This window comes from Aquarana catesbeiana, linkage group LG12 (assembly GCF_042186555.1).
Source record: "Aquarana catesbeiana isolate 2022-GZ linkage group LG12, ASM4218655v1, whole genome shotgun sequence".
Taxonomy (NCBI): domain Eukaryota; kingdom Metazoa; phylum Chordata; class Amphibia; order Anura; family Ranidae; genus Aquarana; species Aquarana catesbeiana.
In genome coordinates, this window is record NC_133335.1 from 43,174,328 (window position 1) to 43,198,704 (window position 24,377).

At 44.8% G+C, this 24,377-nt stretch overlaps 1 protein-coding gene across 1 annotated transcript in view; it reads left to right on the forward strand.

Moving 5' to 3' along the window:
- NSF (N-ethylmaleimide sensitive factor, vesicle fusing ATPase) overlaps positions 1 to 24,377 on the forward strand; it is a 131,727-nt gene that overhangs the window by 26,898 nt on the left and 80,452 nt on the right. The window contains exon 2 of the mRNA XM_073607653.1: positions 22,570 to 22,655. Coding sequence (XP_073463754.1) covers positions 22,570 to 22,655 — 86 coding nt within the window. The remainder of the gene's footprint in view (positions 1 to 22,569; positions 22,656 to 24,377) is intronic.

Here is a 24,377-nt window from a genome sequence, read left to right on the forward strand (position 1 = left end):
CAGTGCTATAAAAATGCAAAAATACTGTAAAAATGTCACTGGCAGGGGTTAACACTAGGGGGCGATCAAGGGTTAACTGTGTTTCCTGTGTGTATTTCTAACTGTAGGGGGAGGGGACTGACTAGAGGAAATGACAGATCATGGTTCGTAGCTATTAGGAACTCACGGTCTGTCACTCCTCACAGAGTAGAACGGGGATTTGTGTGTTTATACACACACACACACTTCCGTGTTCTGCCTCTCGTGCCCACAATCGCTCATGGCCGGCGGTCATCGCGACCATCTGCCACGAGCATCGGCATCGCCTGCTATCCCACGAGCCGACATATAGCTACGACGGCTCGCGGGATCGTGCCGACCTGCCGCAGTAAAATGACGGCGGCTGGTCGGCAAGCGGTTAAAGTAATATATTTTTTTTAAACAAACATGTTATACCTACCTGCTCCGTGCAATGGTTTGCACAGAGCAGCCCTGATTCTCCTTTTCTGGAGTCCTCCTGCCTTCAGAGTCCCCCAATAGCAAGCTGCAAATTATAGTATAGAGTGTTCCTATAGCAAGGTAAAAAAAACTTCTACCTTTAGAACCACTCACTTCCTGCCCAGGACTACATGTCCCATGAGGCATTGCTCCTCACACATTCACAAGTTCTCAGGCACTTACTGTATGGACGGTGTACTGAGCTGTATGTGTGCTGCACTGTATTTCCTGATATGTAAACAAATAATGCACTCCCTATGCAGGCCAACTAATTAGCTGGCCGATGAATCGATTTATGAAAATAGCTGACAACTATTTTCATAATCAATTAGTTGTCGATTAATCGATTTAGTCGTTTCGGCCCTACTTCCGGTTATAAAATCTTGCGATCGTACCCTCATTGGATGCCTGAAGACTCCTGGGATTAATGACGGATATCCCATGAGTCAACGGACTGGGCTGCTGACGTAGTCCTCCTAGGCAGCCGCGACTGGAAGACTACTTTAAAAAAAAAATAATAAAAAAATGACTTTTCTTTAGAAACTTCATCATATAAATATCTAAAAATGAAATCCCTATGGGTGCACACAATGTGGGTGATTATTAAAAATAAGTAGAACTCTGCTCTGCTTCACAAGTGTTTCCTGCAGTTTGTATTTTCATTTCCACCGTGATAAATGACAGGTAGAATCCAATCAGTTGCTATGGTGAGAACGTGATTTCCTTCAGATTGTATACATGGATTCCAGTAGTCTTTTATTTGTGTGTGTGGAACTCACAAACTCTCAGTGCTTTACAGTAGGGATGCACCGATACCATTTTTTTTTTTTTTTTTTAAGTACTCACCAATACCAATTCCTACTGCTGCTGTTTTTTTTTTTTTTTTTTTTACACTTCAACTGTCAGCAATTATACAAAGCATTGAAAATTTATTCACAAATGAAATAATTTTTAAAATTTTTTTTAATGCAACCTGAGTGCCATAGACTTCAATGTTAACCCTCAGAAGTAGCATGAAAGTCGTAACTGAATGTTATACAATGCAGCTTGTGTGCAAGAGTTGTCCATTATCGCTGGTCAAAGCCAAAGTCTTATCCAAGTTGCACCCATCCAAAGTTGCGTCAAAGTTGCACTCCAAAGTGTGAATGGAGCCTTAGGTCCTTTTCACACTTCTGCGACTTGTCCTGCGACTTGGGACTGCAGAGTCGCATGACAAGTAGTACCCCATGATTTCCAATGAGTACCATTCATATCTGCGCGACTTCAAATTGTACTACTTTGGTCTGACTTTGATGCGAGTTGAGGTCCATAGACCTCAAGTTTACACAGGCACAGGTGTAAAAATATTAACGAACAGAGCAAATCTTAAAAAAAAAGTTTTAATGAATAGTTTATAAAATAGAAGTGAACAAAAAAAAAAAAATCATCAGGAAAATAATAATTAAATGGAGAAGGAGAATAATGAGTTAATTAAGGCTGATTTGAGTAAATTTAGGGTAAATAAGAGGTTAAAACAGGAACATTTATAGAAAAAAAAAAAAAAAAGTTGCTTTAAACCAGGGGTCAGTAAACCTTTTTCCACCAGAGGCTGGATTCAATGTACTGTATGTGAATGCATTGAGGGCTACATTCACCTGCTAATAAATGAAGATAATAAACTGAATCCCTTTTACATTACATAGCCCCCATACCTCTGGACCCCTTTACATTACACAGCCCCCCCCCCCAATGTTATGTTTTAAAATTGCGCACACTCGAGGTATAGTGACAAACTACAGTGCTTAAAAATCTACATAGGCAATGCTTTAAAGATTTCTACAGGTTACCAGCTTAGCATTACAGAGGGGTTCTTGCACTAGAATTATTGCTCTCGCTCTAACGATCGCGGCGATACCTCACGTGTGGTTTGAACGCTGTTTACATTTGCAGTCGCGATGTACGTATGTGTTCGCTTTTGTGCACGAGCACGTCTATAAGACGCCCAAATCCCTCCTCCTTTTGCACTTAAAAGCATTCAAATCGCCAAGATTGGCGGTTTTGAATGCTGTTATCTTTTAAAATTGTTGCCTTTAAATCTTCTGTAAACCGGAAGTGATATCATGACACCGCCTCCGGATTACTAGATCTGAGACACGATCTAAGCCGATTCTGGCTTCGTTCGGTTCTCCTGCCAGCCAGCAGATGTGGGACGAGAGAGCCCCCCCCCCGCTGCTTGGGATAACAGCCGAGTGGCTTCTTGGCCACATCGGTTGTTATCCCAAGAAAGCCGACTGGGGTTAAAATGTCTGCTGGCCAGACATTTAGTGGCGGCGGGCCATAAGTTGCTGACCCCTGCTTTAAACGGACTTTATCTGCAGATCGAAGTTCTTCCCTTTTGATCTGTAGATGAAGAAACTGAAAGAAAAAAAGAAACAATGTTTGTTTTTACCTTTCTGTTTCAGCTAGCCAGTGTTAATTTTAGTCTTGGGACTAAAATGACATTTTAGTTCTAGTCCCATTTTAGTTTTAGTCGTTTTTAGTCGACTAAATCTCCAGTACATTTTAGTCGACTAAAATGTCCTACGTTTTAGTCGACTAAAATGTCCTACGTTTTAGTCGACTAAAATGTCCTACGTTTTAGTCGACTAAAATCTCCAGTACATTTCAGTAATTGCAATTTAGTTTTAGTCATAGTTTTTTGACTAAAATGGCTTTTAGTTTTAGTCGTATTTTAGTCATCTCAATGGTTTTAGCTTTAGTCGACTAAAATAGTATTCATTTAGTCAACTAAAATGTTTGTCATTTTAGTCAACTAAAATGTTTTAGTCAACTAAATTAACACTGCAGCTAGCAATGATGTTGATAAACCTTGCCCGGCTGCTTTTTTGACAGCTCCAATTGACGTGACTTCATTTACACTTCAGCTGTCAACAGGTGAACCTCACTGACAGCTGAATGAGTCCTTCATTGGTAGGAATGCGGGGGCCACGCTCCTTAAATGCTTCCCGACCGCCTCACGCAGATTTACTGTGGCAGGAGAGGCATGTACAGGCAGATTAACGTACCTGTACGTTGCCTTTTAAGAGGTGGCTTGCGTGCCGCTGGGAGCTCTGTGAGCGTGATCGCGGGTCCCGCGGACTCGATGTCCGCGGGGTTACCCGCGATCGTCTCACGGAGAGGAAGAACGGGGAAATGCTGATGTAAACAAGCATTTCCCCGTTCTGCCTAATGACACTGATCACAGCTCCCTGTGATCGGGAGCGGCGATCAGTGTCGTGTCACACATAGCCCCTTCCCCCAACAGTTAGAATCACTTCCTAGGACAAACTTAACCCCTACAGCGCCACCTAGTGGTTAACCCCTTCACTGCCAGTCACATTTACACAGTAATCAATGCGTTTTTAATCGCACTGATCGCTGTATAAATGTGAATGGTGCCAAAAGTGTCCGATCTGTCGACCATAATGTCGCAGTCACGATAAAAATCACTGATCGCATAGTAAAACTACCCCCTATTTTGTAGACGCTATAACTTTTGCGCAAACCAATCAATACATGCTTATTGTGATTTTTTTTTTTTTTTTTTTTTTTTTTTTTTTTTTATATATAAATTTTTTTTTTATATATTTTTTGGGGATATTTATTATAGCAAAAAGTAAAAAATATTGCATTTTTTTTGCCAAATTAGTCGCTCTTTTTGTTTATAGTGCAAAAAATAAAAACCGCAGAGGTGATCAAATACCACCAAAAGAAAGCTCTATTTGTGGGAAAAAAAGGACGTCAGTTTTGTTTGGGAGCCACGTGGCACGACCACGCAATTGTCAGTTAAAGCGACGCAGTGCCGAATCGCAAAAAGTGCTCTGGTCTTTGGCCAGCCAAATGGTCTGGGGCTTAAGTGGTTAAAAAAAAACGATAATTGCCTTTTTTTTTTTTTTTTCTTCAGCTGTATCGGTGCAACCCTACTCCACAGAATACATAGAGATCACTGACTCTACCTTTTTGATGTTGCTTATAATCGAATTTTGTAAACTATTCAGAGAGAACAATGCAGAGAGGACATGCATCACCGTGCTGATTATGTATCTGATGGGAACTGCCTTATCAAAGTGTCTCAACTGCTTTTAACATAAATTCATGTGTGTTCTAATTGCAGTTGTTTTTAAAAAAGCATTAGGGGCATATCCACATTTAAGAGGGTATCGGCCCCTTGCAGTTTCCTGTACAGTAGAGTTTAGTTTGGTCGAGAGATGAGTAGCACAAGGAACCAGTCAGTTTTTGTTGCAGCACTCCTGCTCTAACAAGGAACATACTGATAGAGGGGAGAAGAGAGTAACCAGGAGATGAGCTCCGCAGTCTGCTGTGTCTGATTCACACTCCACTCATAAGCTGGCGGTCGGGACAAGACCTGTAAGCAGAGGAAAGTCAGATTTCCAGGCTGGCTGTGATCTCTGTGTAACTATCAAGAATTATTGGGCTGAAATTCATATTTGTAGGCAGGTAAAAAGCTCTAGTTTTATTATACTTTATCAGTGCATTGATCTTTTTGCCTGGAGTCAGGTTTTATGGATTACTTTGCTCAGATTTGGGCTCATTCAATAAAAGGTGCAAAGAGCAAAACCCAGTACCCCTTGGCTCACTTTGAAGAAGTCAGAGCAATGTATGCTGGATTTTAGTTTGGTAGCTACAAGCACTGCACTTTGTTCCCTGTATCTTTTTATTAAATAACCCCACTTGTGTCTACCCACAGATTGTTGGCAGAACAAACGATCTGCCTTTCCCAGTGTGGAATAAAATGTATTCCTGACATAGCACAGAGATGAAGCATTACATGCACACCAGCAGGACTCATTATAGTGTACTATACACACATCAGAGGAGACACTGCTGTGCTGTCTGTAGCTACAGATCTCGCTTACATTTTGGAAGATGGAAACCTCTGTGGCAACTCTGGCTTTGTGATTGGCCCCTGGTTTTAAAATACTCATTAAAGTCTGCAATGTGACGGAGAATCCATAAGTGACCTGGATTCTGTGCAGCTGCGGGGGGGGGGGGGGGGGGGGATAGGAGGGAGGAGGTTGAATATTCTCTGGGTGTTCAGAATTCTTTCTGTAGGAGGAAAGGAACGGGCTCTCCTCAGAAGCCGTTTGCATTATTTATCGCAAGCCCTGCTTGTGCTATCTAGGTAGGGACACCCCAGATTAAACCCTTTCCATTCCAGATTGAACAAGCTGCTTACAGCGAATTAAAGCGTTTTGCAGTTTAGCTACTTATGGCACATTGGCAGAGCTTAATGTTGGCTGTAATTAAAGACCACATCAAACAAACTATTAATTTAGTAGTTCATTATTTTGACTTAAAGTGGAGTTCGGCCCGCCCCTGCAAAAATAAAAGCCAACAGCTACACATACTGCAGCTGCTGACTTTTAATATTAGGACACTTGCCTGTCCTGGAGTCCAGCGATGTCGGCACCGCAGCTGATGTTTCCATCAGCTGTCGGGTGCTGCCGCCGCATTTGCCTGTAAGGGAACTTGGCAGTGCAGCATTACGGCTTCACGCTGGGTCCCTGTTGCGCATGCGTGAGGCACCACTGCGCTCTCCTACTGGCTCGGGGGAAGGAGGAGGGAGCCAAACCACTGACGTAATTCACTACGACCTGGGCTCCCGTAAAGTGAGGACAGGTATCCGCTCCCCCCCCGAAAGGTGCCAAATGTGGCACCGGAGGGGGGGGGAGACAAATGAGCGGAAGTTCCACTTTTGGGTGGAACTCCGCTTTAACTTGTTACTGAAGTTCCAATCAATAGGGACCCACCTGCTGTATGACTTGGCCATGTAACCTGGTACATATTTGATTTGAGCATCCCAAAGCTAATATTTCAGCTAGGGATTGATGCCAGTGGGCTGGATGACTGACTTGTTACAGTATCTCACAAAAGTGAGTACACCCCTCACATTTTTGTAAATATTTTATTATATCTTTTCATGTGACAACACTGAAGAAATGACACTTTGCTACAATGTAAAGTAGCGAGTGTACAGCTTGTATAACAGTGTCAATTTGCTGTCCTCTCAAAATAACTCACACAGCCATCAACTGGCAACAAAAGTTAGTACACCCCTAACTGAAAATCTCCAAATTGGACCCAAAGTGTCAATATTTTGTGTGGCCACCATTAGTTTCCAGCACTGCCTTAACCCTCTTGGGCATGGAGTTAAGCAGAGTTTCACAGGTTGCCACTGGAGTCCTCTTCTACTCCTCCATGATGACATCACAGAGCTGGTGGATGTTCAAGACCTTGCGCTCCTCCACCTTCTGTTTGAGGATGCCCCACAGATGCTCAATAGGGTTTAGGTCTGGAGACATGCTTGGCCAGTCCATCTCATTTACCCTCAGCTTCTTTAGCAAGGCAGTGGTCGTCTTGGAGGTGTGTTTGGGGTCGTTATGTTGGAATGCTGCCCTGCGGCCCAGTCTCTGATGGGAGGGGATCATGCTCTGCTTCAGTATGTCACAGTACATGTTGGCATTCATGGCTCCCTCAACGAACTGTAGTGCCCCAGTGTCGGCAACACTTATGCAGCCCCAGACCATGACACTCCCACCACCATGCTTGACTGTAGACAAGACACACTTGTCTTTGTACTCCTCACCTGGTTGCTGGCACACACGTTTGACACCATCAGAACCAAATAAGTTTATCTTGGTCTCATCAGTAATCCATGTCCTTAGTCTGCTTGTCTTCAGCAAACTGTTTGTGGGCTTTCTTGTGCATCATCTTTAGAAGAGGCTTCCTTCTGGGATGACAGCGATGCAGACCAATTTGATGCAGTGTGTGGCGTATGGTCTGAGCACTGACAGGTTGACCCCCCACCCCTTCAACCTCTGCAGTAATGCTGACAGCACTCATACATCTATTTCCCAAAGACAACCTCTGGATATGATGCTGAGCAGGTGCACTCAGCTTCTATGGTTGACAATGGCAAAGCCTGTTCTGAGTGGAACCTGTCCTTTTAATCCAATGTATGATCCTGGCCACCATGCTCCAGCTCAGTTTCAGGGTCTTGGCAATCTTCTTATAGCCTGGGCCATCTTTATGTAGAGCAACAATACTTTTTTTCAGATCCTCAGAGCTCTTTGCCATGAGGTACCATGTTGAACTTCCATTGACCAGTATGAGAGTGAGAGCGTTAATGCCAAATTTACCACACCTGCTCCCCATTCACACCTGAGACCTTGTAACACTAACGAGTCACATGACACCAGGGAGGGAAAATGGCTAATTGGGCCCAATTTGGACATTTTCGGAGGTGTACTCACTTTTGTTGCCAGTGTTGTTATTTTGAGGGGACAGCAAATTTATACAGTTATACAAGCTGTACACTCACTATTTTACATTGTAGCAAAGTGTCATTTCTTCAGTGTTGTCACATGAAAAGATATAATAATTTTATTTACTAAAATGTGAGGGATGTACTCACTTTTGTGAGATACTGTATATATTGTTCAAATAGAACTGGCCTTGAACAGCCCAGGTATTGTGATATAATGCAGTGCGGTTATCCCTCCTTGGGTCAACATCTGCTGCTGTTAGTGGAGACAATTAAACTCTGTCAACTTTTAGCAGACTGGCTCTAAGTTGTCTTGGACTCCCTCTCCAGGCACACCTGACAAGGCGTGCTTTTACTTGTCCGTACTCTGCTTCTATCTTCTTCACTGTGCAGTCTACTTAGCGTTGTTGGGTCCTGCTTCTCCATGTATGTACACCTCTGTCTTTTTTTTAGTGGAGAGCTTGTACTCCGTATGACCTGTCAGAGTCCCAGTCTACTTGTTGGTTTTAATTTATAGTATAGAGCAGGGGTCTCCAAACATTCTAAACGAAGAGCCAGTTTACTGTCCTTCAGACTTTAGTGGGGCCAGACTGTGGTAAGTGGGAGTAAATAATTCTCCAGCATCCGTGGGAGTAAAAAATGCCCCATCATTAGTTTATAGCGGGAATAATGGTGCCCCATTGTTGGTGTCTGTGGAAGGAATAGTGCCCTATTATTAGTGCGTGTGGAAGGAATAGTGCCCTATTGTTGGTGTCGGTGGAAGGACTAGTGCCCTATTGTTGGTGTCGGTGGAAGAAATGGTGACCTATTGTTGGTGTCAGTGGAAGGAACCAGGGGCACCATGCCTTCCGCAGACACCAGGGGCGGGGCACCATGCCTTCCGCAGACACCAGGGGCGGGGCACCATGCCTTCCGCAGACACCAGGGGCGGGGCACCATGCCTTCCGCAGACACCAGGGGCGGGGCACCATGCCTTCCGCAGACACCAGGGGCGGGGCACCATGCCTTCCGCAGACACCAGGGGCGGGGCACCATGCCTTCCGCAGACACCAGGGGCGGGGCACCATGCCTTCCGCAGACACCAGGGGCGGGGCACCATGCCTTCCGCAGACACCAGGGGCGGGGCACCATGCCTTCCGCAGACACCAGGGGCGGGGCACCAGGGGTGGGGCACCATGTCTTCCGCAGACTCCAGGGGTGGGGCACCATGTCTTCCGCAGACTCCAGGGGTGGGGCACCATGTCTTCCGCAGACTCCAGGGGTGGGGCACCATGTCTTCCGCAGACTCCAGGGGTGGGGCACCATTTTCCCACCATTGGTGTTAGGGGTGCAACGGATCAAAAAACTCACGGTTTGGATCGTTCCTCGGATCAGGAGTCACGGTTCGGATCATTTTTGGATCAACAAAAAAAAATCTCCCCCACTGTAATATCCACAATCTCCCCCACTGTAATAATATATTAGCAGGGTATTGGCAGGGTATTGGCAGAGTATTGGCAGAGTATTGGCAGAGTATTGGCACTGCTGCCATCCGAACTCTCCCCTCCACTGTACAGATCAGTACACAGAGGGGAGAGAGGAACCGGCGTCATGACATGATGTCGGTTTGTTACAATCAAATGACGGAGCGATCACGTGATAAACGGCCGCCGGGTGTACCAAGATGGCCACCGCTCCAGAGCTAGGTCGAAGCCGCGGCCTTTCCTATGGCTGAGGCCACAGAGCGCTCCGCGGATCGCGGGTGTCCCGTACAGATCACGGATCGCTGACAATCCGTTGCACCCCTAATTGGTGTCAGTTGTAGCTGGAATAGTGCACCAAGGGATGGATGGAGGCAAGCAAAGGGCTACATCTGGCCCCAGGGCCACAGTTTTAAGACCACTGATATAGAGCATGATGGTGGGCAATAACTTACTGATGATCCTACTAGACATGTCGGCTTACATAGTGACTTAAAGTGGAACTAAACCCATTGATTTAACAGTTTCCCAAAACAGTTACATTCAAGGCATGGCCGTAATAAGGCCCCCTTCACAGGGCTGATTAGCCACATACATTTGATTCCAGTGGCATGAATCAGTGGGTTCTGGTGGCTGGAATGACAGGTGCATGCGAATAGGGACAACCGCTCAGCCTGTACAAAATGTTGACAGGCCTGTAACAGCACAGCAAGTGGTTTATTTATTTTAGGTATTTGTATGGCGCCGTCAATTTACGCAACACTTTACAGATCATTTCACATCAGTCCCTACCCTCAAGGAGCTTACAATCTAAGGTCCCTAACTCACATTCATACATACTAGGGCCAATTTAGACACGATCCAGTTGACCTACCAGCATGTCTTTGGAGTGTGGGAGGAAACCGGAGTGCCCGGAGGAAACCCATGCAGGCACAGGGAGAACATGCAAACTTCAGGCAGGTGGTATTGTGGTTGGGATTTGAACCAGTGAACCTTTTTACTTCTAGGTGAAAGTGCTACCCACTACACCACTGTGCCGCCCAGTTAGGGATGGATGGCCAAGTCTGGATGCCTCTGACCACCACTTTGTGTGCGGCTACATGCAAACAGTGACAGCCGCTGTCAGCCTGTCAATACTTTGTTGTCCCTATTCGCATTCACCTGTCATTCCACGGCTGTGTGAATAAGGCTTAACTGTCACATTTTGTGCCCTCAACTGAACTGTTAAGCCATCAAATGGCTGGTGTCATAACTGATCATATGTGTAGCACCATGGCAGCTGCAGATAAGAGGCTAAGATGGCAGCTTCCTTGGCTGTAAAGGATAGGAGGGTTTCGTTTTGCTTTAAAGAGTCAAAATGTGTTTTTTTTGTTTTGTTTTTTACCTTAATACTTTCTCCTCTACTTGCTCCCCTCTTCCCCTCAACACGTTTCACATGGGCCGGTCTGTTTACACCCAACGGCAATCCAATCCGCTAGACGGATGGGGAATGGATCCTCATCTGTCTGTTTTTAGTAGATTGGATTAGATGTTGGTGGGTGTCCGTTGCCACTCCATAGAGGGCAACAGATGGTCCAGTCGGGTCCACCTAAAAACTGACAGGCGGACCCGATCAGTCTTCCTATGTGAAACATGTCCCCACTCTCCATCCAGCACTGTCCCATCTGCAACCCCGCTCTCCTTCTCTTCCTGGAGCCATAGACTTGGCCCAGTCCTGCTGTGTGTGTCTATGGATGCGCACAGACCTGCTCAGGAGCATGCCCACATGGGTGCCCCTGCAGTACCATGCTTGCTGAAGGAGCATTGGCAATTTCTCTTATTTTTTTTTTTTTTTTTTTTAACAGGCTCCCTTCATATGGATCCTGTTGTAAAAGTGGAAATGAAAAACAATAAAAAATACCCTTTAAAGATGACATAATAATCTTACCCGGTCTGCTGCCCACACAGCTGATCTTCCCTTTCTTCAAAAGTTTGTGGTGCCCTGAGAATCTTCTTTATCTGTCACACTTCCAGGGGTGTCCTATTCCTCTTCCCCCACCAAGCAGGGAAGAGGAGGACATAGGGGCAGGCAGGAGGAACCACAGCACCCGGTCTGGGACCACGAGTCCTACACAGGTGAAGAGGGTTCTCCGGACACCTGGGCAGTGGGATAGGTAAGCATAACCTTTCTCTGTTACGCAGAAATCTTTATTTCAATTTTTAATTATGCAATAGGGTTACTTTTAAATATAGTGTTGAGTGATGTTTACCTCATTACATACCACTGCGGGTTTTATTTTATGTTTATCTTCTCTGCCCTCAGCTTTAATTAAAATGGCCAAGTAATGAAGACATTGCAGTTTTCCTGGATAGTGCCTGATCAGCATTTCCACGATTAAATAAGGAATGCAAGATTAAAAGCCTTTATACTGAAGAGAAGCTGGTCCTCCTCAGTCAGTGCAGATTTATTACATTGGGTTTTCACTCAGCTGTGGAGCCAGCTCCTTTTTCTTTCATAACTAAAATATTCTCCATCCTACAAAATAAAAATTTAAAAGCCCAGTTCACACTGATGGAGCATTTGTTGCATCAGAAGTTGGACCCCAGTTGGACCCCATTCTGGTCAATGTAGCCTTTCTTATCGGTGTGACTTGAGTCGCTCCGACTTAGAAGAAGGTTCCTGCACTAATTTAGGTCTGACTTTGGGACTACTTGTATTGACTTCAGTTACAGAAGTCGCATGCAAGTCGTGCGACCTTGAAGTCGGGTGCAGTGTGAACCCAGGCTAACAGAGCCCCCCTCTGACATTTTCTGCTGTTGTTGGGCAGAGTGTTCTCTTCTGCCTTCATTATTTGAGATTCTAATCTCTGAGTTTGCTGACCATGGTAATCTCTCACACACTAGCATTAAATCAGTACAGCATACTCCAGATACAGACCTGTTTTGTCAGCTGCACAAGGCAGGTGCCAGGGGGAGAATCCACTCAGCAGGTAGACTCGGACAATTAAAGTGGAATTTCAGACTCTAACTAAACTTTAAATTGGCTCCCATCCCCCTTTTTAACTCTTACATTAAGTACCCTGTAGAAGGAAAATGCCTATATTTACTAGGGATGCACCGAATGGGTTTTTTGGTGCCGAAACTGATACCAAAAATAAATCTTCCTTGATCCCGAAAACCGAAACTGATACTGAAACAACACCGATACTTAAAGTGACTGTTTATAAAAATATTTTTATACAGGAGATGGTCAGAGACTGGGGACATGGTACAGGAAATGGTCAGAGACTGCAGAGATGGTACAGGAGATGGTCAGAGACTGAAGACATGGTACAGGAGATGGTCAGAGACTGCAGAGATGGTACAGGAGATGGTCAGAGACTGCAGAGATGGTACAGGAGATGGTCAGAGACTGCAGACATGGTACAGGAAATGGTCAGAGACTGCAGACATGGTACAAGAGATCAATGCAGCCTCACCAGTGCCCGTCAGATGCAGCCAGCCAGTGTCCCCAGTAGTGCAGCCTGTGTCCCCATTGCAGCCAGTGAAGGGAGAGGAGAGCCGCCGCCGCCTGTTTGATTACAGGCGGCGGCTCTCCTCTCTTCTACAATATAGGAAGCCCCCCTAATAGGCGGCACCTTTCGGTATCGGCAAAAATTCTCTTTCGGCTTTTTGCCGAAAGGGCCATTTTCGGCCGATATGTTTCGTGGCCGAAATTACGGTGCATCCCTAATATTTACCTATTCTCAGGGCGCTCCAGTCTGGTCACATGATCGGCTCCCAACAGCAACTTCAGGGGAGAGGAAGGGCAGCCGCCAATGGATTCCCCATAGTAATCATATGGATGATGTCACTGCCCAGGCATTCCATCAGTTGGTACTCCCTCCTCTCCCCTGAAGCCAGCCACTGGGCAAATCACGTAACCGGACTGGAGCATCCTCAGAATGGGCAAGTATAAGCCTCTTCCTTCAACAGGGTGGTAAATTTTCATTACAAACACTAACACCTGCATCAGATTAAATCTGCTTGTATGTAGGTAAAGAGGGTAAATCATCACGCAGTGTTGCACAAGATGTTGGTTGTTCACAGTCGGCTGTGTCTAAAACATGGGCCAAATACAAACAACATGGGAAGGTGGTTAAAGGCAAGCATACTGGTAGACCAAGGAAGACATCAAAGCGTCAAGACAGAAAACTTAAAGCAATATGCCTTGAAAACAGAAAATGTACAACAAAACAAATGAGGAACAAATGGGAGGAAACTGGAGTCAACATCTGTGACCGAGCTGTAAAAAACTGCCTAAAGGAAATGGGATTTACATACAGAAAAGCTAAAAGAAAGCCATCTCTAACACCTAAACACAAAAATACAAGGTTACAATGGGCTAAGGAAAGGCAATCGTGGACTGTGGATGATTGGATGAAAGTCATATTCAGTGATGAATCTCCAATCTGCTTTGGGCAGGGTGATGATGCTGGAACTTTTGTTTGGTGCCGTTCCAATGAGATTTATGCAGACGACTGTCTGAAGAAAATATGCAAATTTCCACAGTCAATTATGATATGGGGCTGCATGTCAGGTAAAGGCACTGGGGGATGGCTGTCATTAAATCTTCAATAAATGCACAGGTTTACATTGAAACTTTGGACACTTTTCTTATCCCATTTATTGAAAGGATGTTTGGGGATGATGAAATCATTTATCAAGATGATAATGCATCTTGCCATAGAGCAAAAACTGTGAAAAAATTCCTTGAAGAAAGACACATAAGGTCAATGTTATGGCCTGCAAACAGTCCGGATCTCAATCCAGTTGAAAATCTGTGGTGGAAGTTAAAGAAAATGGTCCATGACAAGGCTCCAACCTGCAAAGATGATTTGGCAACAGCAGTCAGAGAAGGCTGGAGCCAGATTGATGAAGAGTACTGTTTATCACTCATTAAGTCAATGCCTCAGAGACTGCAAGCAGTTATAAAAGCCAGAGGTGTACTAGTGATGTGTTGGAGTGTTATTTTGTTTGTTTGTTTTTCATGATTCCATAATTTATTCCCTGTGCTTGTTCTATAAATCTAACTGTTACTGGCCACCACAATTATTTTTCTTGATTTCTTTTGGTGTTTCTTAAAGCCAGAAAGTTGCCATTTGAAATGCCTTTAGTTTTTGGCCATGTCTGTGATCTGCTTTTTTTCTACAACAATAAACAACTGAAGGAACATCCTCAGGGACTGGTGATTCCATCATTTTTGCCAGGGGTTGTAGGAGTTAGAAGGGCAGGGGAGAGATTATGAGAGCAGTTTTAGGCTTAGAGCCTAGGATTTCTGCTTTAATGCAAACTGAGTTGTACAGTTTTTCATTCTTCTGATAAGTACAGACAGCAAAAAGTTCAAGCGCTTCCTGTGTATTTCCAGTGTTGGCATAGTGCAACTTCCTTCCTTGAAATAACCTTAATTTCTGTGTGGTCAAAGTTAGTAATGAATTGTGGTGTTGTGTAGTGACATAGGGGCTGAAGGATGGAAGTACAGAACTCAGCAGGGACAAAAATAAACACACTATTCCCAACACACGTTCCTCCATAATGACTGTGAATGTAGATGGATGCTGTGTGTCTACCACCGGCTGGAAACCAAAGACATTCAAAGTATGTCACCAGCACACGACGGATATCCAGAATGGGTCCAAAGCTTTAGTGATCACCTCATAATCACCTTAAGTGGAGTTCCACCCAAAAGTGGAACTTCCGCTCAATTGTCTCCTTCCCCCTCCCCCGGTGCCACATTTGGCACCTTTCGGGGAGGGGTGGGGGGGCGGATACCTGTCTTTGACCCATATCCTGTTCCCACTTCCAGGAGCCACAGCCTCGGCTGTTGATGTCACCGCTCGGCTCCCTCCTCCTTCCCCGGCCGCCGGGCCAGTAGGAGAGAGGAGCGGGGCCTCGCGCATGCGCAGTAGGGTTCCCAGCATGAAGCTGTAAGACTACACTGCCGGGTTCCTATACACACAATGGAGGTGGCAGCACCCGACAGTTGATGGAAACATCAGCTGCGGTGCCGACATCACTGGACTCCAGGACAGGTAAGTGTCCTATTATTAAAAGCCAGCAGCTGCTGTATGTGTATCTGCTGGGTTTTAATTTCTGCAGCGGGGGTGGCGGCCCTCCGCTTTAAGCCACGTTTCGGAGCCATGCAGGACCCCTTCCATCAGACATTTGTGCCTCTGAAATGTTGCTTCATTTGTTATGATGTGATCGTTAAATAAAGCTTTGGACCTATCTTAGAACTCAGCGGGGGACACAGGTATTCGACCTTCACAGAAGTGTTGGATGCTGAAGATTCTGGTGAAGATTATAAAACCACAACGGAGTATAGATCTGTGGTTTGGGGCCACCATAGAGGTAAGTATAATACTTCTTGTTTTTCAGGGAATTGTTTTTAAGGTTTAAAGACTGTCGCTATAAGGTGAGAGCAATGCCCTATCACAGGATGAGGGGTGTGCTGGACCAGGCTGTGTTGCTGTATTGCAGTGTAAATTCAAGGAACTGGTTCTCCTATCTACCTAGTGTGTCTGGTGTACTGTATAAGACTGGCTACTAAAATTACAGATCCTGTGGCAGCTGATATAGTCCACATACATCCACCGACCACTTTATTAGGTACACCTTGCTTGTACCGGGTTGGACCCCCTTTTGTCTTCAGAACGGCCTTCATTCTTCATGGCATAGATTCAACAAGATGCTGGAAACATTCCTCAGAGATTTTGGTCCATAGTGACATGATGGCATCACACAGTTGCTGCAGATGTGTCGGCTGCACATCCATAATGTGAATCTCCCATTCCACCACATCCCAAAGGTATTTGGGTATATTGGATTGAGCTCTGGTGACTGTGGAGGCCATTGGAGTACAGGGACCTCATTGTCATGTTCAAGAAACCAGTGGTGAGATGATTTGATCTTTGTGACATGGAGCATTATCCTGCTGGAAGGAGCCATCAGAAGATGTGGACACTGTAGTCATAAAGGGATGGACATGGGCAGCGACAATACTCAGGTAGGCCGTGGTGTTTAAACAATGCTGAATTGGTATTAAGGGGCCCAAAGTGTGCCAAGAAAATATCCCCCCCACCATTACACCACCACCAGCCTGAACCATTAATACAGGACAGGATGAATCTATACTTTCATGTTTTTTATGCCAAATTCTGACCCCACCATTTTGAATGTAGCAGCTAAAATTAAGACTCATTAGACCAGGCAATGTTTTTCCAATCTTCTATTGTCCAAGTTTGGTGAGCCTCTGCGAATTGTAGCCTCAGTTTCCTGTTCTTAGCTGACGGGAGTGGCACCCGGTCTGGTCTGCTGCTGCTGTAGCCCATCTGTTTCAATGTTGTGCTTTCTGAGATGGTATTCTGCATATCTTGGTTGTAACGAGTGATTATTTGATTTACTGTTGCCTTTCTATCATTTTGAACCAGTCTGCCCTTTCTTCTCTGACATCAACAAGGCATTTTCGTCCACACAACAGCAGCTCACTGGATATTTTCTCTTTTTCAGACCATTCTCTGTAAACCCGAGAGATGGTTGTGCTTGAAAATCCCAGTAGATCAGCAGTTTTTGAAATACTCAGAGCAGCCCATCTGGCACCAACAACCAAGTCACGTTCAAAGTCACCTAAAGCGGAGTTACACCCAAAAGTGGAACTTCCCCTTGTCCGATCCCCCCCCCCCCCCTTCTGGTGCCTACATTTGGCACCTTTTCGGGGGGAGGGGGAGCGGGTACCTGTTTTTTACAGGTACTCGGTCCCCTCTTCCGGGAGACCGGGCCGCAGCGAATTGCGTCAGCAGCTTGGCCCCCCTCCCCTTCTGCCGGGCCAGTGAGAGAGCGCAGCGCACTTTGCACATGCGCAGTAGGGACCCGGCCATGAAACGGAAAGGCTACACTGCGGTGTTCACCCACCTCCGATGGCGGCGGCAGCACCCGACCAGCCAAAGCAAACATCGGCTGTGATGCCGACATCGCTGGACTCCAGGACAGGTAAGTGTCCTAATGTTAAAAGTCAGCAGCTACAGTATGGGGCGGGCGGAACTCCGCTTTAAATCCCCTTTCTTCCCCATTCTGATGCTCGGTTTTAACTTCAGCAAGTCGTCTTCCACACGTCTAGATGCCTAAATGCATTGAGTTACTGCCATATGATTGGCTGATTAGCAATTTGTGTTACCAAGCAATTGAACAGGTGTACCTAATAAAGTGGCCGGTGGTGAGTGTATATATATATGTGTGTGTGTGTGTGTGTGTGTGTGTATATATATATATATATATATATATATATATATATATATATATATATATATATATATATATATATATATATATATATATAATATTTTTTTTTTTTTTTTTTTGATTGTATAGTTACCATTGTGCCCAAAGTTCAGCTTTTTTGAGCTGTATTGGCTGCCTGCCTTTGTGTGATCCATCCAGCTCTTAATGTGAGCATATGTTTTACATTTACCCAGATCATTTGGGAATTGTACATTCAATTATATTACTGCGTCACTATGAAACCTACTATGACATGTGTCACTATGACATATACTATGTCACATACTCCCAGTATGTCTTATAACGGGGCTATATACCTTCAGTAGAAGAGATGGAGGGATATGGCGTCCACTTTGACAAGCTTATGGTCTTAATCGGTCAGCCGATTACAGAAATGTATCTAAAGCCTTGGGGATTTCATTCCCTCAGTGTCCAACAAGCCGATGATGTGACCTGTGTTTCTGATTGGGACCTCGGTTTAACCCTTTAGGCACGTGACCGTCACTATCACCACCTACCAGTTCTGTATTACAATAACTGCTCGCTGGTGTACAACATAGGTTCCTAATCGTCTTCTATTCTGTATACATTTAATCACACTTAATCCTGGCAGTAAAAGATCAGGAATGACGTGGGAATTTGGGCTTTGACATGGGTAGAAAGAAAGGCAGATTGGTGTATTTGGGGACATTTTTTTAACCCATCTGCTCTGGCCGTTGATAATTTCTACATCTAAGCTATGTTAGACCTTCATGTGTGTTTTCCTTCTCTTCAATCCATGCCAGAGTTTCTAAGATTAGCAGCGTGAAGCCATTTCTGGAAGAGAAATCAATACATCACCGAATAAACGGCACGTTTGTGCAGAATAACGGCTAGCGATCGTCTTGACGGAGAAACGCTGGGGGCTGGCAAGAGCCGAGTGAGATGACGGAAATGTCATTGGGATTTGAATGATTGGTGCCAAGGATAGACGTTCTGTTCAGACGTGTGGAGGCTGAAAAGATTTAAAGGTCTCTTTAGTTTTCGTGTAATCAGATGGTGGTGGGAGCTGCTCTGAAATTCCCTCTACAAAAAAAATTAAAAAATAAAATAGATGCTGAAAGCTTTGTCGCACAACCAATTTCATACATTGATTTTCTGGAACAGCAGGCTGTAGTTGTGGATTTTGCTACCGAGGAAGGCCTGTAAATACGCTGAAATCAGAAAATGCTCTAAATTTGCTTTAACCACTTAAGCCCCGGACCACTTGGCTGGCCAAAGACCAGAGCACTTTTAGCGATTCGGTACTGTGTCACTTTAACTGACAATTGCGCAGTCGTGTGACGTGGCTCTCAAACAGAATTGACGTCCTTTCTTTCCCACAAATTTTTGGTGGTATTTGATCACCTCTGCGGTTTTTATTTTTTGCGCTATAAACAAAAAAATAGTGACAATTTTGGAAAAAAACGCATTATTTTTTACTTTTTGCTATAATAAATATCCCACCATTTAACCTGACAGGGGTGCTTACAATGATCAGATTTTTATTTTTATTCTTGTAAAACCCTATCCCAAAAGGAGAAAAACTGTTTGCTGTAACTGCTTGTAAAGTATTAGCTGGAGCTTGGCTTCACTTGTGTTTTTGACCAAATGCTCTTCCTAAAACCCTTATTGCAATGGAGGAAAAAGATCCGACTGCTGTGCCTGGTAGGGGTGTCTGGATTGCAAAACCTGCAACACATAGCAAGTTCTAGCCCTAACTGAGAACACTCCCTCTGTACTGCATCTATAGAGGAGATGCGTTGTCACCCTGGGCTGCTCGCTCTGGACTTCAGAACACCTCCCCCTCTTCTAATCCCTTCAAACATTACAGTATACTGTGGCAATGTGCAATAACATGAGCATTACCAGACAACATAAATCTGAATGGACTGATAGTCCTTAATCACGCTTCCTGCCCAGGCCAGTTTTCGCACTTTGAATGACAATTGCGTGGTCGTGCAACGCTGTACCCAAAGTAAGATTTTACCATTTTGTTCCCACAATTAGAGCTTTATTTTGGAAGTATTTGATTACCACTGGGTTTTTGCTAAATAAAACTAAAAAAGACCGAAATGTACAAAAAAAAAAAAAAAATTCTGTTATTAAAATATTGTAAATTTAAAGGAGTTGTAAAGGCAGAAGGTTTTTTATCTTAATGCATTTTGTGCATTAGGATAAAAAGCCTTCTGTGTGCAGCAGCCCCCCTCATACTTACCTGAGGTCCCTCTCTGTCCAGCGATGTCCACGAGTGTCTCAGCCATCCAAGATTCTCCCTCCCTAATTGGTTGAGACACAGCAGCGACTCCACTAGCTCCCGCTGCTGTCCATCAAAGTCAGCTAGCCAATCAGGAGAGAGAGGGGGCGGGGCCAGGTCAGGACTGCATGTCTGAATGGACACAGGGAGCTGTGACGTGGCTTGGGTGCCCCCATAGCAAGCTGCTTGCTGTGGGGACACTCAACAGGTGGGAGGGGCCAGGATCACAGAAGAGGGATCCGAGAAGAGGAGGATCCGGGCTACTCTGTACAAATCCACTGCAAGAGAGCAGGTAAGTATAACCTTTTTTGTTATTGTTATTTTTATAGGGAAAAAAAACGAGATTTTACAATCACTTACAATCACTTTAAGTAATTTTTCTCTTTCACTTAAGGGCACTGATGAGGAGGCTCTAATAGGCAGCATGGATGGGCACTAATAGGCAGCACTGATGGGGCTGCACTGATTATCGGTGCAGATCTCCCTGTGAGGAAAGCCGCTTATCGGCTCTCCTTGCCTCATTCGATGTCAGCGTGAGGAGAGGAATGGCGATAACCGGCACGTCCTGTTTGCACTGTGATCAGTTTCGATTGGACACAGCTGATCACATGGTAAAGAACGTGATTGAAGATAAGGTGTGTCCAAGGGACGCACCGCACCACCGATCGCCATGCTGCGCGCCCCTGGGCTTGTTCTGAAGGTCTTCATATGACTTCCACTCAGAACAATGAAGCCCGTGCCCAGCCGTCATTCTGCTACAGGCCGGGCAGGAAGTGGTTAATCGATGTTTATGGGCTTCCTCAAAAAACTGCACAAAGTGCCGTATCCCTTAATCAGAAAAAACTTACTTAGGCCAGACCAGGATAAGATGGATTCTGGTGGGTTACTACGGCCACAGCACTATGCTTTTAGCATTGTTGTGTTTTTTTTTTTTTTTATTAATACAGTTGTCATTGTAGAGTTTTTATTCTCTTCTCTTTGATTATCCTTGGTGATGGTCACTGACGCCAGTCTCTCTTCCAGAATATAGAAAGAGCAGACTTCAGCAGTTTTCTGCCACATCAATGAGAAGATGAAGTGTCAGGGCACTCAATAGGAGAGAATTGTCTATATATAGAAATGTGCGTTTATTTTCAGAGAGCAGCAATGGAAACTTAATAAGTGCATCTTTATGATAAAAAGAAAAATGTAACTGGTATGTTGTCTCTACAATCCGTATCATTTTCAGAGTTGAGTACTTGCTATCAGTGAGGTTTCTAGAAGCATGTATAGGTAATGAGCGGAGGGTCAGACAAACTGTATTTATCAAAGCTGATAAAGCGCATGCGCGTGAAACGCGTAGTCACGGCAACCAACTAGTAGGGCTGGTCAAAAAATCGATTTTAATCTTGAATCGAGTTGAGAGGTCAAATCGATTCAAAATTTCAGAAAATCTATTTTTTTTTTCCCCACCAGGACCGGCGCTGACACTGCGCCGGTCCTGAGGAGCTGCGGGCAGGAGTTTTAAGGCGAGGCCTTGGCTTCGGCCTAGTCTGCGAGGTCGGATACCGCGGACTAGGCCAAAGCTGCGCTCTCGACTAAAAACTCCTGCCCGCAGCTCCTCAGGACCGGCGCGGTGTCCAAAAAAAAAAAAAAAAACTCAATTCGAATCGTGAATCGAGTTTGTTTTTTAAAAATCGCAATTTTTTTTGGAGAAAATCTCCCAGCCCTACCAACTAGCCATTGCAGCGGCATGCTCATTCAGGCTGTTAACGGCCATACCACATCCCGCGGTCCGCAGCAGCTTTAGCTCTGTGTTGGCTCGCTGTTTCACCTGCAGCAAGTGGATCCCCCACACACTTTCCTTTGGCCTCCATCTGGGATAGCACGGTTATTGGCACCCACCATGCCCCACTGCTGGCAAATTGGATGTCGTTGGCTCCTCACTGCCATGGAGACCTGCAGTGGTGTCGTAGGCTCAGCATCATTTTTCACCTTGAATTGGTACTTTTCCATGTGTTTGTACTTGCAAAGAATTAATGAATCCATTTTTATCTACTTTGGGCCCCTCTGACTTGACAATCTTCTCCATTAACCCATTGAGTGCTGATTATCTTCCAGTCTGTTGTTGGCTACATTTTCAGATGTCTTCTGTCAGTTGCACTGGGTCATGTTCTGTTGATCATTTACCATTGATTTGACTTTCCTGCTATGATCCATGGTTTAGCGCGTGAGGATTTTTGGTTTTGTGTGTGTTTTATTTATTAATATTTTTTTTTTTTTGTGTGTGTGTGTTTTTCTAGACATGAGCTTTAATTCCCTACTACTCTGAGTCAACAACTGCATGTGGAAGTGGTGGCACAGGTTGACATCAGCTGGCTGACTGCATCACCCCTTCATTCCCTTGTATGAAACCCTGTTGTGCCAAACCTTTGTGTAAAGACAGTATAATGCAGTCAAGCCTTTTGGGCTCAGTCTTCTGCAGATTTGGGTTATTCAAGGACTGAAATTGTATTGTTTGCTGTGTGTCGCTGTAAAGTGTAGTTCTTTGTTCTGTTTTTTTTTTTTTTTTTTTTTTATATCCTTTTTGTTGCCAAGCTACATTTATTTTTACAGTTGAGTTAAACATAGGCTATTGTCTAGAAAGGTAAAACAAGAAAAATATTCCCCATGCCCAAGATTTAGAAAGATTTAGATGATGTATCTACCTCCAGAGCAGATAATTATTATTATTGTATTGTTGCACTATGATTAACAAGATCTATATTTGTTGCCTACAGAGTATGCAAGCAGCGCGGTGTCCTACGGACGAACTCTCCCTTTCCAATTGTGCAGTGGTTAATGAAAAGGATTTCCAGACTGGACTGTAAGTAATAAAGTATATTCACAAATAAGGAAGTTTTAAAAATGTATGACACAAGCTGCTGTGCCCTAGTATGGCCCGGTCATCAAATGCAGATGGTATCAAAAAGAAGTACATTACTCAAGCAATAGAGGGGCATCCAATGTCACCAACAAGGTGGGGAAAGAAACACTCTAAAACAACAAACTATATTGACTTCATATGAGTCAAAAGTGTATGTGAAACCACTGGCCTTTACTTGGATATTAGATCTCCAAACCATCCAACTTTCACCTCCCACTATTGTACACAGAAGGATCAAGTCCCACTTGAGGAAAAATAATCTTACAATAAAACAGTGTACACGGTTTATTGAAATTAAATAATAGGCCCACCGGGACAGAAAAATATGCAACATTTCTCTGTAGTGTATCAGATGCCTAAAACACCTGCATGTTTAAGTAATCCTCTCTCAGCATGGCTCCACCCAAGCCTCTAACCGGAATCACTATTTAACACTGTGCACTGCAAGCCAGCCTTGCCCGATCAATAGTGTGTTTAGGCTCCCCGTGTGGTTCTTGCCGTGTGCTCTACGTTTGATTTCCTGCATCGACTTTGGCTTGTTATGACTATTCCTGTCTGCTTGTTACCCCGACCTTTGGCGTCTTCGCCTGACTATTCCTGTCTGCTTGTTACTCCGACCTCTAACGTGTTCTCCTGAACATCCCTGTCTGCTTGTTACCCCGACCCTTGGCTTGTCCTTCTGACTATTCCTTGTTGCCCTGCACTGCTGCTTCCTCTCCATCCACCAGAGCCTGCCGTGAGCTGGGAGACCCTGGGGGCCGTGACCTGAAGTCCTCTGCAGCAAAGTCCATTCTCACCATCAGAGGCTCTGGTGAAAACCTGCTGGCTCTTAGACTCCGCTCCCTGGGGAATCTTATGCTCTAGCTCCCTGTTCGATCCATGTCGATGCTCAGGTGTAGGTGCTTTCCTGAACCACCCAGAGCTCCATCCGCAGCACTCCGAAGGGTCCACAAGCTTAGCAGTGCGCTCCTGACCCCAGCGGTGTGCATCTGTCACCTGGCCTTAGGTGACCTGACAGTTTCTTGCAGCGCATGTCCTCTGTTACATTGGCAACTGTTGCTGGACTGAAAGTGAGGTAAAACGTGTGGAGAAATCTTTCAATAGAGACCCTGATTCCTGTGACAGCTGTCTAAGAAGGGATTTTCCTCACTTTGCAGAGATTTCCTTTCACTTCCCGTTGTGCCTTTAGTAGAGGGAGTAAAGGCAGGTCTCCTCAGTGGGACACAGAAAGTATATTAAAAAAAGAATACCAAAATATTGCCTCTCCTGCAACAAATATATTTCTTTGCTTGCATTTTTAAAGAGCCAAAACATACATATATATTCTTGCCCAATCAGAATCATTAAAGCAAACTTGTAAAAATTAAAAGCCAAACCAACACCTTGTGTGTGATAAGCAACCCTGCTGCTTTTACGACCACATTGCTGCCATCAATTGTCTGCCAATACCAATTGCCAATTACCCAATATTGTCAGAAATTGCACACTTTAGTACGGGGGTCAGCAACCAGTAGATCTCGGCCAGGTGACTTTTAGATCGCGGTCTGGGCTTGCTGACCTAACATCCCAGAGCATCAAACCGAGTGCAATGCAGAGGGAATACTTGTAAAGTTGGAGCTGTAGTAGGGAGCAAGGAGCCGCATAAGCCGATGCCTCCTCTGT